The 18,668-nt window shown below is 38.2% G+C and overlaps 1 protein-coding gene and 1 pseudogene across 1 annotated transcript; both read right to left on the minus strand.

Annotated features, from left to right (window-relative positions):
- Positions 1-668: 668 nt before the first annotated feature.
- LOC149830158 (importin subunit beta-1-like) lies at positions 669-8,292 on the minus strand (annotated as a pseudogene).
- A 7,801-nt stretch (positions 8,293-16,093) lies between these two features.
- Positions 16,094-17,036, minus strand: LOC149830159 (ethylene-responsive transcription factor ERF042-like). Its single transcript, XM_090015722.1, has one exon. It carries the CDS (start codon positions 17,028-17,030, stop codon positions 16,272-16,274), a length of 759 nt encoding a protein of 252 aa, XP_089871848.1. The 5' UTR covers positions 17,031-17,036; the 3' UTR covers positions 16,094-16,271.
- Between the last annotated feature and the right edge of the window lie 1,632 nt (positions 17,037-18,668).

Raw genomic sequence — 18,668 nt, forward strand, 5'->3', positions numbered from 1 at the left:
TTTTAGCTCCATCCTCAACGCTGATCAGAATACCTTGAAGGCAACAATCCAAAACCTTGAGCCAACACTATAAGAAAAACGTTAATTAGCGGCAAAAATTTGTGACGGAAATAATCCATCACAAATTTGCGATGGATTAGCTAGAGAAAACTAATCGTCTCTAAAATTGAAATTAATTGCAAAATTAAAGACGAAAATTTTTTGTCTCAAAATCCGTCTCTAATTAGCAATGAATTAGCGGCGAAAACATTCCATCGCAACTTCGCGATGGAGGAGCGACAAAAATTTTCTATCGCTACTCCGTCGCTAATTTATGACAGTGTTTGAGACAATGTTTTTGTCGCTACTTTTCGATATAAAATGGCTCATCTAGGGCACAAAATTCTCCATCCCTCTCTCTCTCTCTCTCTGATTACCCCCAAATCGGCTTCCTGACGGAACAACGCCATCGCTGACCCCTGTCGACCGACCCCGTGCCGCTGTCGCGAGCCCTGTCTGCTGCACCACCTTCTCCTCCTCTCTCTTCCCTCACTCCACCTCTGTCGCCAACTCGCGCTACCGTCGGAGACCCAACGAGGCCACTGTCCTCCTCAGGTACGTCAGGGATTAGTGGCCTTTCCCCCTCTGCTCTCCTTTCCCTTCCCTTCTTTTTTTTCCCCTTCCTTTTTTTACCCATTGAATTCTATGTAGAACGATAAGCCATTGAACAACATCGAGGTATTCACTCCAAGAGTATCTGCTAGGTCACCCAACACACCAACTGCAGCTTTGCAGCTTTGGTCACACTCTCATCCCTGCATAAACAAACAAGAAGATTTTATCAGCAGACACCAAAAATAACAAATTTGCGTAGCTATGCAAAGACATTGAAGCCAAATAAACATGTAATGTCAACAAGATTAATATAGAAACGGGACCATGTAAGTTTTCCCTTAGATAGAAAATAGAAGATGAAAAGGCATTACCTATCCTTATCCTGGAAGACTGTCTCTATAAATTGCAGGAGGTGACTTGCATAGGGCATCATCAGTTCTGCTTTGGAATTTTTAAAACCTTGCAGGATACATGAGTATGCTTCAAAAATGCCTCGCCTTAGTTGATTGCCATAATCAAACATTTCTTCATCTTGGCCACCCAGCCTAGCACAGACTTCAGACGCACCTTGTAGCATGGGCATGTCATATGGAAGGTACTTCTCAAAATTCTGTTCAATGGCCAGAGCAATATCCCCAAAACAAGAAAAGATGGGAGGCTTTACAGATAGATGCAACATGCTACTAGAAAGATCTTTGAGAAGGTGGGTCATGATGCCATCACAGTACTTGAGAACCTTATCATCCAGTGCGCGCCAGATATCCCCAACAACTCCGATCGATATCACACAAACTTGGTATTCTTCAAAGTTCTGCAAACCCATTTCCAAGTACTTATAAAACTCTGGCATATATTTGTCAAATTCAGGACGAGTAGCACATGCCAATGATCCAATAGCAGGCATCACTTCTTCATGGATAGTGGTACTCCTACAAGCAAACACCCCAAAAAACAAGCTCATGATTCGATCTGCTGCCTGGAGAATAGTGGCTTTAGCAACCTCAGGTACAGTCATCTTTTGGATGATCACCTGAATTACACCACAGAGTAAAGCTTGCAGGCCCCCCTTGCTTTTCTCTATCATCTGAATTACACCACAGAGATTATCTGAATTTTCATGGTTTGTTCAAATCTATCCAAGACAACAGGAATTAGTTGTTCAATAATCTTGGCATCTTCTAACAAGTTTGCACATCTTATCACTTCCTTCAAGGTCTCATAAGCAGCAGACCTGAGCCGAGAATCTATGGCATCCTTCCGATCAACTGCCAAGAGGAGAGAGCTGATTATTTCATGAAGATATGGTGACAGAGCCATGGAAGTTTGCGAGTCCTCAAAACCTTGGGCAAGAAAGTAAATTGTACCGTAAACGTTTTCAGCAACATTAGAATATAGTTCGTGGAGGTCGCAGTGGTCGAGCACCCAGTGGTCGAGGATCAAGTAGAGGCTGTGGGATAATATTAGGTAGATGTCTTTGTGTTATATTTAAATATAGATATTGATTATATTTTTGCTTATATGTTGATATAAAAATTGTTACTTGTTAATCATTTTTATAGGATCCCAGCTCAGTGATCGCCAGTCTCAGTCTTTGTCTAAACGTACAACTTCAATAGGTATATCATTTAAATAATTATATACTTGATTAGTTTAAATGTACATTGTGTGAATTTCTAATGCATTGTTCTATAGCTGATGTTTCGCCTACACATGACCCACCTACACCAGCTAGTCATACACATCACGAGACAACGCCGATTGGTATGTATAGTTCTATAATGGTTAAAGTTATTTACTCAATATATAGATAGAATGTGTACATAGATTTTCTTATTTTTATACAACAATCCAAGAGAGTCGTACGGATGCTGGGTCTTCTCAGTCTGACACACGACGACTGATTGAAATAGTGTATATCAATAGTCGACTGTAAGTATTTTATTGTTACTTGTCCAATACTTATCTTATAAATAGTGTATATCGATTGTTAATGTATACTAATTCATATGCAGCACGAGATTCAAGCTACAAAAAGTGATTCGATAAATTAGAAAGTCACTAGTTTAACATCTTTTAGGATCGATCACTCAATGAAAAGAGTACTCAAAGGAGGTGTTGGACAGATTATGATCCTCATTCATGATATACAATCGTTTATCATAGTTGTGAACACCCCAAAATTTTTAAAAAAATTTAAAAAATCTCTTTCTGCCCCTGGCTCCATCTTCTGAATAATCGGGTCAATTTTAACCAAAATTCCATTTATTTCTCGGATTCACTAAAATCCAGACTCAATTTTCACATTTGACCCAATTCTAGATCCAAATTGGATATCTGGGTCCAATTCTGATTTCGAATCTCTTATTATTCCATAAAATTTAAAAAAATCAATTATTTGAATCTTATCGGATGTTTTATCTGGATCCAATCTCAATGCGAGATCCAAAAACAATATTTTCTCAAAATCCAGGATTTAAATCCATTTTGGGGTTCATTTTTTGAAATAAATCATATATTTTATAAAAATCCTTATTTTAGAAAAACTTACAATTTTAAAATGAATATTTTATAAAAATCTTTCAAAAACCTCGTTGTGGATCCCATTTTCTAAAAAACCCCATATTTTTCCTCATATCTTTAGAATTTTTATCAAAAAGAATATAAAAAGAAAAATTTCTAGAAAATATAGCTTCCTACACCATTTTTAGAAAAACTTGTACATAGGCCTTCTTTATGATTTTTTTTTAATTAAAACTTCTTGTCGAAAATTTCAAAATTTAGAGGACCCAGGTTGAAAATCCTAACGACCTTTCGTTATGAGAGAAGCCGCAGAGACCTCCCGCTCTCTCTCTATCCTTCCCTTTCTGCCTATAAGAAGAGGCATCTAAGCCTCCTCTCCTTCACCGCTTTTCACCCCTCCATATGCATTCTTCCTCTCTACGACCGCTTTTCACCCCTTCATGCTTCTTTTTTCATGATCTTCTTACTTCTTCTGATGCTTTTTCCTATGGGCTACTGAAGAGATAGCGTTTCACCCCTCCACCCGACTTCTTCTTCCCAATCCATTTTTCACCTCCGCATTGCCTCTTCTTCCCAATCATTTCCCCTTCATTTTCTCCTGCTTCTCATCCTCTGGTCTTCTGGTTGATCGCCTGAAGGAGGATCAACCCCACAACATAGGATTGCGCAATTACTGAGTGTTGTTGATAGCCACTATGAAGAGAAACATGCCCCTAACTGCATCATAGAGTTCAAGAAGCTTGCCTTTTAAGACATTGGTCACTCAATCATACATCTTTCCATAACAACATTTTAGCCCCATCCCCAGTGTTGATCATAATAGAAGGAAACAATCAAAAACCTTGAACCAACCTCTCCAAATATTTGAACCTTTCTTCTATATGTTGTTATTAATCCAATTCCAAGGCCACTCATTTAACACGTATTTTTTGTTGAGGACCTATGAGATTATGTCATCTTTCACACATATTCTTCAGAGCTATGTAAAGAGGAATGCTAAGTTCAAAATCTTTAAGTCCTTAATCCCAAGACCACCTTGCTCAATCGGTTAACAACTAGCGCCCATGCCACCTTATGTAAAGCTTTCCCATTTGATTTTCTTGACCAGATGAAGTTGATAAATATCCTCCCAAGCCTCCATTCAATTTGTTAAAGGATTTTAAAGACCTGCAAAAAATTAGAAACCATATAAGAAATATTGTATTTTAACAAAGAAACCAGACCTGCCAAAGAGAGGTGTTGAGATGCACACAATTGTGTCTTAATGCATACCGGATGCCCCACTTGGCTCTAGCGTGAGACACATGATGATACCCTCAAGTGTAGGGGTAGCTCTGAGTAGCGTCAATAAATATGTATGAGGAGCAACTTCACTTGCACATCTGTATGCAAGTTTGAGTCACATGAGCTGCAGAAGAAAAAACTTGACTGTCATGTTGGTATTATTAGAGGTACAAATATTTATTTAATTTGATTTGATTGATATAAAAGCATGATTTTGTTATCTTTATCTATTAATTTTTATATTAATCCATGTATTGATCCTTGCAGTTTTGAATAAAGGAGCACATATCTATTGGAAGGCCCCTTAAATGTGACCAAGTACCTAAATTTTCATGTATTACTATGTGAAGTAAGTCATGCACTGAAGAAAACCTACACTCCGAAGAAGAAAAGGAGGGGAATAATGGAAGAGGGATGAGTACTCAGTTGGTGAGGGCTCTTTGCATTACAAAGTTGCGGGTGCTGACCAAAGCACATGCAAGTATACATGAAAAAAGTGGTTATATTTTTATAAATACTGCAATATAGGATACTAACCATGAATGAAACTTCATTCTTTAGGTAATGTGGTGATCCTATAAAGATTCTAATATGAAGGAAGATCAGGTTGCCCAAGCCATGTACCTTACAAGAAAGGACATTTGGTTGCACAACATGAATAAAGTTGAACACCAAATGGCTAGTCGAGTGGTCCGATAATTTGGGTATGCTCAACAACAACTTTGTCACCGTCTCGTAATTAGCAGAAGCATCTCAACCTACTTGAATGATTGATCGAACGATTACCCTACAATATTATTCTCTGAACTTGAAAATTGGTGCAACTTTGTTGATGAGATCAACTTGTATTGCATAGAATGTGTCTACCAGTGAACATAGTTGTTGACAACCAAGAGTTGCCAAGCAGTTCTAATAGAAAGAAGGGTTGCGAGATGGTATAATGCACTTATACAATATATTAACTTTGTTAAAAATAGACTTTCATTACAAATTTATTACCTCATACACTTTATATATATATATATATATATATATATATATATATATATATATATATATATATTCATTACATAATCATAGGAGGAGGAACAAATTGGGTCAAGAAGATAGAAGCTTAGAAGGACTGCAAGTAGAGTGGATGCAACCTTGCTCTTATAAGTGCTGGAATATGTAGGCTACAAGATCTACTTTAAGCAAAGGATGTCATTATACATAATCAATAAGATCTTATAAACACTCACGCAATGATGCTCTCTAGTAAGGATAGAGAGTCTAAGAAGCTAAGAACATGAGGATAAGGTATGCGACATCCACAAGAGTCACAAGTTCTGAATTCTTCACATTTGTGATAAAATTCACAAATGGTTTTCTATTGTATAGATACATTCACAAACAATTATAATTTGATCAACAAACTTTTGTTGTAATTGAATGAGAAGTTTAAATTGGAATGCTATTGTTTTAGTATTTGAATGTATATATTATGAATGTGTTGATGTATATATAAATTGTAACATTTTTTTAATGTCATTGTATGAATTATATATATTTTATATATATTTTTTTATACTATGAATATGTCAATATACCAATGTATATACTGTTAATGTTTCAATGTATATATAAATTGTAACAGGTTTTTTGTACACTGTGAATGTGTCAATTTTTGTATATATATTTTTATACTATGAATATGTCAATATATCAATGCATATATTGTTAATGTCTCAATGTATATATAAATTATAACAGGTTTTTGTATATTGTGAATGTGTCAATGTACCAATGTATATCATAAATTTGTCAATGTATATATAAATTATAACAAGTTTTTCGTACAAGTTTTTTATGCTGTGAATTTGTGAAATATAGCAAGGTATATATTGCAGATATATATACAAATTATAACTTATTTTTTTATTGTGAATGTATATTTGCATGTAAAATAACATATGTTCAAATTGTATTCGAATGATTACATGATTTATATCAAAGTATGCAAGATGTTTGTGACATTCACATGTTGGAGTTTTTGAATATCCTCATGGTATTCACAAGCTCTAATATAAACCTTAATAATTGGATGACATTCACATATAAAAGTATGTGAACTTATTTAGAGTGTGTGAACCTCAAGATATTTACAATTGAGAATTTAACATTATCAATCGAAAGATACTCACATATCAGAATGTGCTAACCTCATCACATTCACAAGTGATGACTCTTAATCTTATTAATTAGACGATATTCATACATCAGTTGAGTATCTGTATCAACTGATAGAGCTGAATCGGTGGCCCAACAATTCAGGGTCGATACTGATACTGACAGCATTGGTCATGTGATTCTTGCGTGCGAGGTTCCATGTTGACAATGACCCTGTTTCAGAATCTGCAGTGCAAAACTCTACTCTCCTTTGGCCATGAGAAATAGTTTCCTGTTGATTTCAACCTTGCAGATATTGGGGGTGCACATACCAAATATCGAACTCACGACATCCATTAACTTCAACGTCTTAAGCAAGCCCACCCGCCTAGCCAAGTGTGTGAAGTTGTCGTGTGCATTAATAGTGTCATCTATGTTTTATTCATTCTCTAGAGTTGTACCTCGGTAAATAGGAATAAAAAGAGAAAAAGGAAAGGGAAAGTAATCAAAGTTTATTATCCTCATGAGTCATGACCACGTTTATCGGTATAAAATTGAAAGAGAAAATAAAAAGGGAAACATAAATATGCATTCCTTTAAAGCCTTTATGCTTGCTGCGCCTTCATTAACTAATTGCAATGATTATTGAGCCATTTTCTCGCTATAAATTTTTTTTCTTGAACACGTTTATTTTTGCAGTTCCAATCCAGGTGCATATCATGGTTCCCAACATTCAAAATAAACTGAAACTATATTAAAATGTATCCACTATTTTATGTTGTGTTTCTGTTTTGAGAGTTTATGCTTCTACATATATATATATATATATATTTTAATATCATATTATATTCCTAAAAATGAGCAATGAATATTACTTGATAGCTTACTTTCATGTTTTGTCAATTTATGACACGATTTTGTATAGAAGCTGGATGCCAATTGCAGCAAACAGAATATCAGACCAACTTTTTTTTTTTTTTTTATGTTGAAGAAAAACCACTGATTTTTTTGGATCGCTTGGATTTCTTTGTTTTCCTTTTCCCTATGTAGTCAATTGCTAGGCTATGCATTTTATGTATTATTGATGTTTTACATTTGACATAATGCAATGGCTGAGATTTTTTTTTTTTCTTTTTTGATATTTAACAAAGGGAATCTCCAGCTGTGGTGGTAGGACCCGTCAGAGAATGACACCTTATTGTATGACCCGCTTTCAAGCGGTTAAAACCCTTTAGCTGCCTCTTTCACTCATTAAAGATCATGCTAGCTTTGCCTTTGTGGCAAGGATGTGCACCTTCGAGTATCGAACTCTCGACATCCTTTAGATTGAAAGCCTCAAGTCAACCCACTTAGCCACAAGAGAAGAGCAACATAAGAGTGAGTCCATAATTTCTATAAAATAGATTTCTATAGCCTTAGCCAGTAGCACTGAACCATCAATTTGGAAAAGTAGAATCCTTTTTACAAGAGAAATGGAAATCAAACAATCACACGCCATCTTTTTTGAGGTAGGCAAGTTGGGGTTAGGCAGATCCCACCAGTTAAACATACCATTGGGTTTGGAACCTGCAACGTCCCGTCATAAAGTGATGTGCACTGACCGCTCCTACCAACCAAGCGGAGCCCCAAAACTTTGTTGTCCATGTTCATTTGGGTTATCACATGCAATGGTGACCCAACAATAGATGGCCCAATCGTTATCAGGCTAGCACCATCGGCCGTTGGGGGCAGACCACCATCGGCCATTGGGGCGGACGTATGCATGCGGTCCTTCTCGGCATCTTGGGAGTTTCCGGTGGCCTCCTACTGCCAGTCATTGGGAGAGGTTGGGGTTGACACATTCTCGGCTGAGTGTGTATGGTCCTCATTAGGGGTGGCAAAACCTGACCCGACCCGCCAACCCGCCTCTTAGGCGGGTTCAGGTTTGGAAAAAATGAACCTGTTTAATAAACGGGTAGACCCGCCTAACCCGTTTATTAAACGGGTCGGGTTCGTGTTAGGGGTATGCCAACCCGCCTGGTCCGTTTAATAAACGGGTTAGGCCGGTGGGTCAACCCACCAACCCGCCAATCCGACCCGTCAACCTGCCAACCCGACCCGTGAACCTGAGAACCCGTTTACCCGACCCAACCCATTTGTTAATTATTCTTGTAAGCCTGAGGGTTGATAACTCATCGCCCTGATGTCTTCTCTTTAGTTTAATTAAATAAAATGGAGTTTACTTTCCCCTAAAAAAAAAAAAAAAACTACCTCCAAATATTGGTTAAGCCACAATTTTGCTAGTCTCCTTTCATGTGACTTGATGATCATGGCTTATGGAAGTTTCCCTTCTAGAGAGACAAAACATGGATGGGATTTTTTTTTTTTTTTAAATACCACATCCCATTGAAAACCAAGCTTACAAATGTTAGTGGATAGAAGTATAAGAAAAGGAGAAATGGAGCAACCTTATGTAGGTAAATGACCCAAAAAAACAATGTCCCGCGTGGGCTCCACACACCTAGCTAGCTAGGTGGTTGCTTGCTTGACTTGTTTAAAAACAAGAGCCATTGCATAAGATAATGCTTTCCCTGTGGTCAAGGGGATACCAATGGAGTTCTACATAAAGGGCTTTGAAATGTGGTGCGGTCAATGTTGAACCTCTTGGCAATTAAAAAAAATCAGTGACTTCTCCCTGATATTAAAAAAAAAATGGATCAACTAGGAGATAATGCAAGACCAATTTAGTAAAAGAGGTTAGACAAAATCTGTCCACTCACAGATTTAGAAAAAGAAGCTGACACAGTGCAGTAGATTTAGAGAAGACAATTTTATTTTCTATATAAGCAAATGAAATAAAAAACAATGAATATTGCATGTCAAAATGGGCTAACATGTTTGATTTTGTTCTTAACGCCAAATTAGGAAATCAAAAGCAGCCGAAAATCCTTTTTATTTTCTTCTTTTTTCCTTATTGCATTTGATAGTCAAACTCTGAGTTGCACCATTAATGTGGCATCTTTCTTTTTTCTTTATAAAGTGAAGAAACCACTATTATGGTTCCGAAGTCCTCTTATGAGCCAAAAGGTACCACATTGACCATGGCCCTGATCTGGGTCCACTGTATAAAACTCTAAGTAAGTTTGGTTGAATTTTTTAAAAGTGAAAATACTATCCAAAAGAGATTTATTTTTAAAATCTCGTGAGATTTCAAATCTCATGAGACCTCAAGTGGGATTTATTTTCTAAATCCCACTGTTGAGGCTACGAGCCAACCACATTTTTAATGAGACTTGTTTTTGAAGTTCTATGTAAAAGAAAGTTTTTGTGTTTGATTGCTTTTGTGGTACTTGTTCAAATGAGATTCACATTTTAAATCTCATGTCACATGCAACCAAACATACCCTACGAGTACACTCTCTTATCCACTGGATATAGTTTTTCATTGGCCCTTAAGCTGACCCACCTAGCCAGGTGTGTATTTGAGTCCTTATAAGCCAGTGACTAATGGAATTTGCGATATATTCACACTGGAAAACTATAAGATATGCTTTCTCAAAGTAATAAATGGCCTAGGAGCAAAATGTAGCGGTTGGTAAGGGACATTAATGTTATCGTGACTCTACATAGTAAGTGTCTGTTTTTGTGTCTAAGAACGAGCTAAGAATTCCTTATAGGTAAGTACCACAGTGCAGTAGCAGTCATAGCACCTTACCTCCTAATAACTTGGTAATCAATGCTTATGCCCAACCGTTGTCGATGCATCTATTTCAACATTATATTTGGTGGTTCACACAAAATTCTACAATTAAACCTGTCAACGTGTTATGTATCTCTCTCTCTCTCTCTAAGGGGGTATTTGTTTCATGCCCTTTCCTATGAAAGTTTTTGTTTTCATATGAAATAGTACCTCTTTCAAAAGAAAAATATATCGTGGGACTCACATAATAAATGCAAAAGAAAAAACCAACAAGGGCTCGGCTTGTCTGGTAGGAGCAGCTAGTGCACATCACCTTGTGTTTGCAGGTTCAAAACCCAAGGGTATAGTTGTATATCTGGTAGGGGTCTGCCTAACCCCAACTTGCCTTTCAAACAAAAAAAAAAAATGAAAAAAACAGCTTTCCTGTCAAAATGAGTTCATACCTCCCTCTGTGAGAAAGGACTTTTCCTCCAAAGTGGCCCTTTCAAAGGAAAAATAGTTTCCTTGAGTGAGAGTATAACAAATGCCCCTAAAGATTACGTGTATACAGTAGGAAACCAAGTATTATCACATCACAAACCACCTTGGTTCTTTGTGCAGGTAGTCTTATCAAAGGACTGGACATATACTTTCTTATGAAAGAAAAGCTTTACTAAATAAACATAGTGATTACACTGATTAGGGAAAAAGAATGAAAAAACAAGTTTACTAAATAAATATAGTGATTAACTGACGTGGGAGGTCATCAATCAATCGCTCCTTAAACCCTTTAAGAAAATTTCCTAACTGAAGTCTTATAAAGCCAATTAAAACTCTAAATCACAAGATCAGCAATTAACAAAATACTTAAAGATTTAACATGTCTACTTTCCTCTTAGATCTCTTCAATCTTTTAAACCAAATTTGGCAAAAAGAGAGGATAATTTATGGACCGACCCAATTGTCTTCACCCCCATATAAACCATGAGATCACCTCGCCTTTAGCATTTAGGGTGTGTTTGAATCACGGATGCGCATGGACAGGACACTCCAGAATGTCCACGCATTTCCAAACAAGGGTTATGCCCAATCCTGTCAACGTGCCTAAAAAAATGATTTTTTTTTGTTTTGTCTGAGAGTGTCCGTTCTTCACTGTTCCCTGGGGGAGTACGGAACAGCGGCGGGCGTCAAATAAGCGTTCCCGAAATGCACCAATTTAGCATTCATGCATCCCGCGTTTGCGTGAGCACGCGGGACGCTCATGGGGCCCACTATTGGTGCATCCCGGAAAGGGAATCAAACGGCCCGGCCCTTAGGGATCGCGGAAGGGTCATATACCCTGTTCAATACGTTGGAACACATTAGTTGTCCGGTCTCTGATCGGGCAGTAAGGGTCAGACAAGGACATACATTATTTCTTCGAACTCTCTGGCACTCGCAGGATACGTGGCAGCAAGGTAGTTCGGACAAGAAATTTCTGCTCACCCTTGGCTGGTGGGATTTTAATGCAATGGACAACATTTCCCATATCGTCCTCAAAGGAGCATTTGAAATGCAGGACAAAACCTGCTCAGCTAGGAACACAATGGTTCCCACTGGCAGGTGGTCCCAAGTTTTGCCAAATGCAAGCCCAAGGACAAAACAGCCCTAGACACCCGACTTTGGTGTGGTGAACGCTCACGTCCTGACATGCAAACGGGCCCTATGTAAGTGTGGCGAAAGAGAGCGTTGGGGCAACCACGTAACTCTCATCATGTTAGTGACTTTATAATGCCATATAATATCACCATATCAACTATTATACTCAAATATGTAATAATTTATTTTATGCGTTATGCTTTAGGTTAGGAAACGGTGATGCTCGATGATATATTCGGCGTTGTTTCTACTTGGTTGGACTCAATCCCTTTCTCTCTCTCTCATCCCTATTCTTTTCTAAATAATGCCAAAACGTGGGGGCCACTAGTCATCGAAATAATAGATGTACTAAACACTAATCTCTCTTGCTCTAGACTTAATCAAGCTTTTGATAAATGACCAAAAGGACCACCTTGTCTTTGATTGCCCTTCTACAATATGTAGGGGTACTTTTTTGCCCTTTCATTTAGTCTAAATTTCATAATACAACACAAAGTAATCAATTTTATATTAAACTTTAAATGTGATAATAATAATATTTATAGTAACAATAGCACTAAGCATCTCTCCCTCTATCTCTATCTCAAATTTACTATAAACTTCATAATTAAAAAGTAATCAAATTTGTTTAACCTATTCTATCTATATGCACATGGTTTTCATGGTAAGTAGTTGTTAAAACATTTTATTAGGGATTGACAATGGAAGGAAGGGAAGATGTCAAAGTCACTTGGGGCACAATACTTTTGGGGGAACCATATAAGCATTTTTCCCTTCACTAACATTCTTTATAATGTTCTCCATTTTTTGCGCCCTTGTTAAATTTATTTATTTATTTATGTATATGTCTTTTCATTGTAAAACAATACGCAAAGAGGCCACCCAACATTTAAAAAAAAGGTAAGAATGTCCAGCCTCTGACTTTTTTCTTTTTTAATTTAACAATAGAAAATAGAGGTAGGCATTTAGCCCACAATAGAGCAAAGGAAGCAAGAGGCCTATGGGAGGGTTGTTAATGTCATTGCAAAAACCATTTCTTTTGTCTTCTTCTGCAAATCATTCTTAATTATTTAATCATATGCCCATTATGCCGTACATGGAATAAAAAAAAAGTAGTAGGTGAGGGGTTTTATTTCTTTTGGGTTTTCTTCTTTTGTTAAGCATTCACTCTAATGAGCCATATGAAACAATTAAAAGCTATGTCACAAATACATGGACACGGATATCAACTCGATGCAAATCTTTTCAAAAAATAGGAGACATGAGCATGGCTTTTTATTATTTAGTCAATGAGAAGATATATTTTTTGATATTTTAATACATAAGAATATTCTCATTATTGAACATACTCTAAAAAAAATATTAATTTAATAGAAAAAAATGTCAGTATTCATCACAGACATGTAGCGTATCACACATATCGTGTCGTATCATTAGTCATAGAGCCAAAATTAAAGGGGCATGCACTCGTGACATAGAACTAGGGAGTTGAAGCAAGCTCCCCTTAATTAGCAAGCATGTGAGAGAATTTGTATTAATTAGTTAAGTGCATCTTATGACGTAAATGGTGATTAATTAGGGTTACTAAATCTGGCAAATATATATAAAATTTTAAATAATAATGGAGGGCAGATGAGATGGGCAGCTATAAAAAAACTCAAATAGGTAGGCGAGACAGGACCTCGGGGCTCAAAACAGCTTAGCAGTATCATTCAAATGGAGGAATAGTTTAGGTAAGAGGACTAAAGTAAACCACTAGTTTCTTCTGTCGCCATTGGCGTGCATGGATGATGATGCATGGGGAATCTGGACGTTTTTGGAGTGCACTATGACCAATGATGTTTAACAGTATGATGCCCTTTCCCGGTTTAAGAGAAGCTTTCCCAAACTGGGGACGAGTACGGATCCCATCATTTGACGTAGGGCGCGGGTTCCATCCAACATTAAATCTTACTCATCCAATCAATGGCTAGGATTGGTCCACACTCAGACCATCTGAATGTAGACTTATCCTAGCCATCCAGATGGTTCAGCTGGACGGTTAGGATCAAAGAATGGGTTCCTTTCTTTTTTTTATCGAGGACAGGGGGAACAACTGTGAAGTGTTACACCGAGAGCATTGGAACAGAGGAAGGTCAGTTTGGCACCTCTCGGAAGTACTTATGGAGTTTTACATGCAGGCATTTGGACAGGGCATGGTCAACAATGCACCTCTTGGCGATATGTTTTTTTTTTAATTATATATATATATATATATATTTATTTTCATAAAACAAAAGAGAAAAAAATAATGATAATAGGGTTGAGGAAAGGGGAGGGGTGACAAGGGTGCCCCTCTGAAAACTACAGCTTGGAAGGATGGGTTAGTCCCAGATTGATCTCCAGGACATTAAATTTCAACGGTTGGAAATCAGTTTCATTAAATGCAAATCTTGTGCCCCTTTTTGGTTCCAAAGTGACCTCTTTTTATTCTAGAGCTCATCAGGTCAGCTGCTTCTGATACCGTGAACGGCCTCCAAAACACAAGGTTTTGGGATTATTTTCAGCGGTCCACTTTGAATGCTTTAGATGCCTCTCATATATAGCATCAATGGCTCTGAAAAAAAAAAATCTGAGACCCATCTAATATAAAATGAATACAGTCATAATGTTTTCTGTGGATGAACGGTTCCAAAGAGATCTGACCTGATGATGCACTTTCTTTTTACTCTCTCTCTCTCATAGTAAATCATGGTGGTGAACTTTTTATATCCAAAATTACTTCTTTTTGCTCTCCCTCTCTCTCTCTCAATAATAATAATGCCAGCAGAAAGGTTGAATACAAGGGTAAGAGGCCTGTAGAGTCCGTTCTCCCTTTGATTGCCTTATGTCACTTTGATTGTCTTATATTGACAAATAGTTTCAGCTGATAAAAGTGTAGGTTTTTTCATGAAAGACCGGAAAACCATGATTGGAATCAGAGACCTAGCTACCCGTCCTCGCTATGCCTACCGTACTTTCAGTTACTGTCTTGACGGTGTAAACCCCTGACACACCCCTTACCCCCGGAAAGCCACCAAGATTCGGCTGAGCAAGGGTTTATCCCTTGTTCTCAAGGAGTTGACGCTCATGGGAATGAAACCCTGAACACCCACCTAGCGGTCAACCCCCCCACCCCAATGCGCCAATTCCCCTTGGGGCGTAGAGTGGCAATCCCAGTTAATTATAACTCCTACACATTCCATTCATGAAAAGAGAAAACACATCTCACTGTTGTAACTTAACGTGGAGATTTTATCTATTATCAGAACCTTAGGATTCTGATAGTATCTGGGGTTAACTTATACAGAATATTTCATATTAATATATGACATAAAAATCCATCTTTTGCGTTTCCCCTTTTTAATACACACCATAGAAAATGAAGAGATAATCACTTGGTTGAGAAAAAGAAAAAGTTGGGAGGGTAGGTGAACTGTCTGAGTGGAGTCAGGAGGTGAGATGATGACTGGAATTGAATTCATTGCTCAAAGGCATTTCTGAATTATCTTTGTTTTTTGTGGGAGGAAAAGGTGAAAAAAAACTACGAAATTCTGTGATATGTTCTTTACTATTATTACCACCTTTCCATCCTCTCTTTGTTTTTATCTCTGCTTTCCAAAACAGGAAAATACCATCTTAACACTTATCCAAGATCCTTCTGGCATCCTTAACGTTTCTGTTTGGGAATGCTCAGCTCTCTCATAAATTTTTTTTTGGCACTGAACCAATGGGGAGATAAATAGAGAGAACAAGAAGAAATAGCAAAGAGGGTACATGAACAACCTATCAGATCATGCAAGGACAGATCCAGTGAGTGACGAGAGAAAATGGTAATTGAGTTCTCATATGACAAAGGTTCTACCTTGTATTTCCTTCTCTCTGAATGACCGACATACTTTTTTTCATTTGTCTACTAGTACTCCCCAATAGGCTGGGCTTTGTCCCTCAACCTCACATTGACCCTACAAGCAAGCAGGTCAGATCAAAGGATCAAGCAAAGAGCTATGGCAAACATGACTATGCATACTATGCATGGGGTCAATAGGGTCACAAGGCCATTCACCCCTTTTGGGGGCTGCGCACAAATGGGGGTGGTCATCAAAAGGAAATAAGCAGAAATTGTCTGTTCTAAAGTACCTCTCTCTCTCTCTCTCTCTCACACACACATCTCAAGGAAAAAATAAAGTAACATTGTGATCCAGAAGGACGTCTTACACACAAGGATTTTTTTCCTTTTCTTCATTCAAAAGCTGTACAGTTTTATCACTCAGACACACAAACAAATGGGTCTCAAGAGAAAAAGAAAAATGAAAGAGCACCCACAAACACAAAACCTGGAACAAAAAGAAAAGAAGAGGAAGAAGAAGAGAGAGAACCAGTTACAAACAAGAACGGTTGTTTCATGGTGCTAGTAATCCCATAACAAAGCCTCGAAATTACCATTGCTGGTGAATCCGAATCCGTTTTCCACTGGCGCCATCTGATCAATGAATCCAAAGTCATTCGTCTTAGAGTACCACGAAGATATGGATTCGGCCATTGAGAAATCTGGCAGCACATCATACAGGAAATCGTCGCCGAGTATTGATTGACAGGATTCCAGCAATGCAGAGGAGTAATTCCCGTTTAACGAAGGAAGTTCAGTGATGTCCTCCTCTCCGCTGATGACATGAAAATCATCAGTGTCGGTTGTGGCAGGAGTCACAGCAGAAGTTGGCTCCATAGCAGCCGCTGCAGCAGCGGCCGCCTGTATATCCCGAGGCGATAATGTGGCAGGCTTAGGGAGGGAAGATGTCAACTCAGGGAAATTGAGTATAGCCGTCGCGCCTTTGATGCTGAGAGCTGCCACATCATGTGCCCTGGCCGCCATCTCAGGCGTCGGGAATGTCCCCAGCCAGATCCTCGATTTCTTCCGTGGCTCGCGGATCTCGGAGACCCATTTGCCCCAGTTCCTCATCCTCACTCCCCTGTACACGGGGTGCTTGCTGTCCCTCATCTTCTTCCTCTTGTTCTCATCCTCCTCGGGCAATCTGGGTTTTTGGTGGAGGGGAGCCTTCTGAATTGGACGTGTCTGTGAGGAAGCTGATGAGGGGGATGGTGGGGATGATGAGGAGAGTGATGTGCTACTGCTCTCTGAGGCAGCTTCTAAGTTGTTTGCATCCCTCATGGTGACTCCCTTGGTGTGTGGTTGTATGATGCATATAGTGGTTTTATACGGTTGAAAGGGATGAGGTGTCTTTCTAAATACACGTGGAGAGAGAGACAGAGAGAGAGAGAGAGAGAGAGAGAGAGAGAGGATGGGGCAGTAGAAAATTGTGATGGCTGTTCACAGTAACACTTAACCGACCGTGGGCTTTCATGATTTGGCAATGGCGTTAAAAAAAAAGGACTAGTAGGGTAGAGGGAGGAGTGGGGAGGAGGCCCACCACAAGAAATGGGGTTTGTCTTGTTGCCACTGGTACAATGGGGTCCTTTCTCGTGTACCACGCTCTTTAATTTCGTGAAAAAGTTTTTACCCTCTGTCCTATTGCATTCTATCCCTTCATGTGAGTTGTGTGTACCAGATGTTTCATTTCAACCTTTTGGCTGACCGGTAGAAAATATCATGTTAGGATAGGTATGGCATCACCACTTGGCCATATTATTAAATTATGATTCTAGAAGAAAATGAGGTTCCATTCTCATTGCCAGTATGATCTCGAGGATGACATAAGCTCTATATAAGAGATTATGTCCAAGCCAAGGTATACATTACATACTGGTGCTTCTCATGACCAACCACAGCAATGACTTCCAACAATCCTCCAAAAAGTGCTTGAATCCTAATTGCATTTGTTCTTAGGTTGTTGAGAGAGAAAGAGAGGGGTGGGGGAAACTATCAACTCTCCTGAAATCACTTAAATGTCCATTTTATAATCTCTCTAGGCCCTAGGAGTAGTAACTCAAAACTGAATAGTTTGAGTCCATACAAAATAAGACTAAACAATGATGGATCCCTTGCACATAGACATGGCCAGGAGAAGAAGAAATTAAGTGATAATTTAATGGGTGTTAAAAGACATTTATTTACAAGCAGACCATCCTTGTAAGTTAATGGGTAAACGAGCTGAACAGACCAAGCTTGAGGTTTTCAAGCTTGGTTCATCCTTGTGACAAGCTGAGCTGAGCCTAGTTCAAACTGATGACTGGGAACTAAATGAGCCAAGCACAAACCGACTTGTTTGCAAAAATAAACATACATTGTTTAATAAAATAGGATGTGAACTCTATATCGAGACGACCTTGAGCAGGCTTGTCTATAAAAAAAGTACAACAACATAATTTGAACTCTAAACCAGCTGCTTTGCTAACCAAACACTAACCTTCTGATGTAAAATATATTTAGAATATATCAATTACTTCTCAATAAACTTACACGAGCTGAGCACCAATTTTTCATTCTCTGGGCACTTCACTAACCGAGCACAATCCTAACCAAGAGTAGCTCATCTATTTCCCAGCTTTACTTGTGAGGTTTTTCACTTTGAAATCCATGCAATAAATTACCATCAATAATTAAGTAGAGTGTCCTATTGATTCTTGATAGAATGGTTTCTAGAGTATGGGTATGGGGCCCTTTTTATTGTAGTTTGGTGAGCATGAATTTGTAAGATGATTTTGTTTTCGGAAATGACCACAATGTATGACAAAAAACAACACATTTTCCAAAATGCCCTATAAATTTTGAAATTTCACCCATATCCAAATTTGTAAATGTCCGACTTTTTAAGGATCATTTTACCTTTTGCACAAGCGAACCTTTTGA

This window comes from Nuphar pumila, chromosome 8 (genome assembly GCF_984573655.1).
Source record: "Nuphar pumila chromosome 8, dmNupPumi1.hap1.1, whole genome shotgun sequence".
NCBI classification, from domain to species: Eukaryota; Viridiplantae; Streptophyta; class Magnoliopsida; order Nymphaeales; family Nymphaeaceae; genus Nuphar; species Nuphar pumila.

What these genes read in the sequence shown, in the direction of transcription:
- LOC149830159 (XM_090015722.1), bottom strand. Translation starts at nt 17,030, where the DNA reads ATGAGGGATGCAAACAACTTAGAAGCTGCCTCAGAGAGCAGTAGCACA.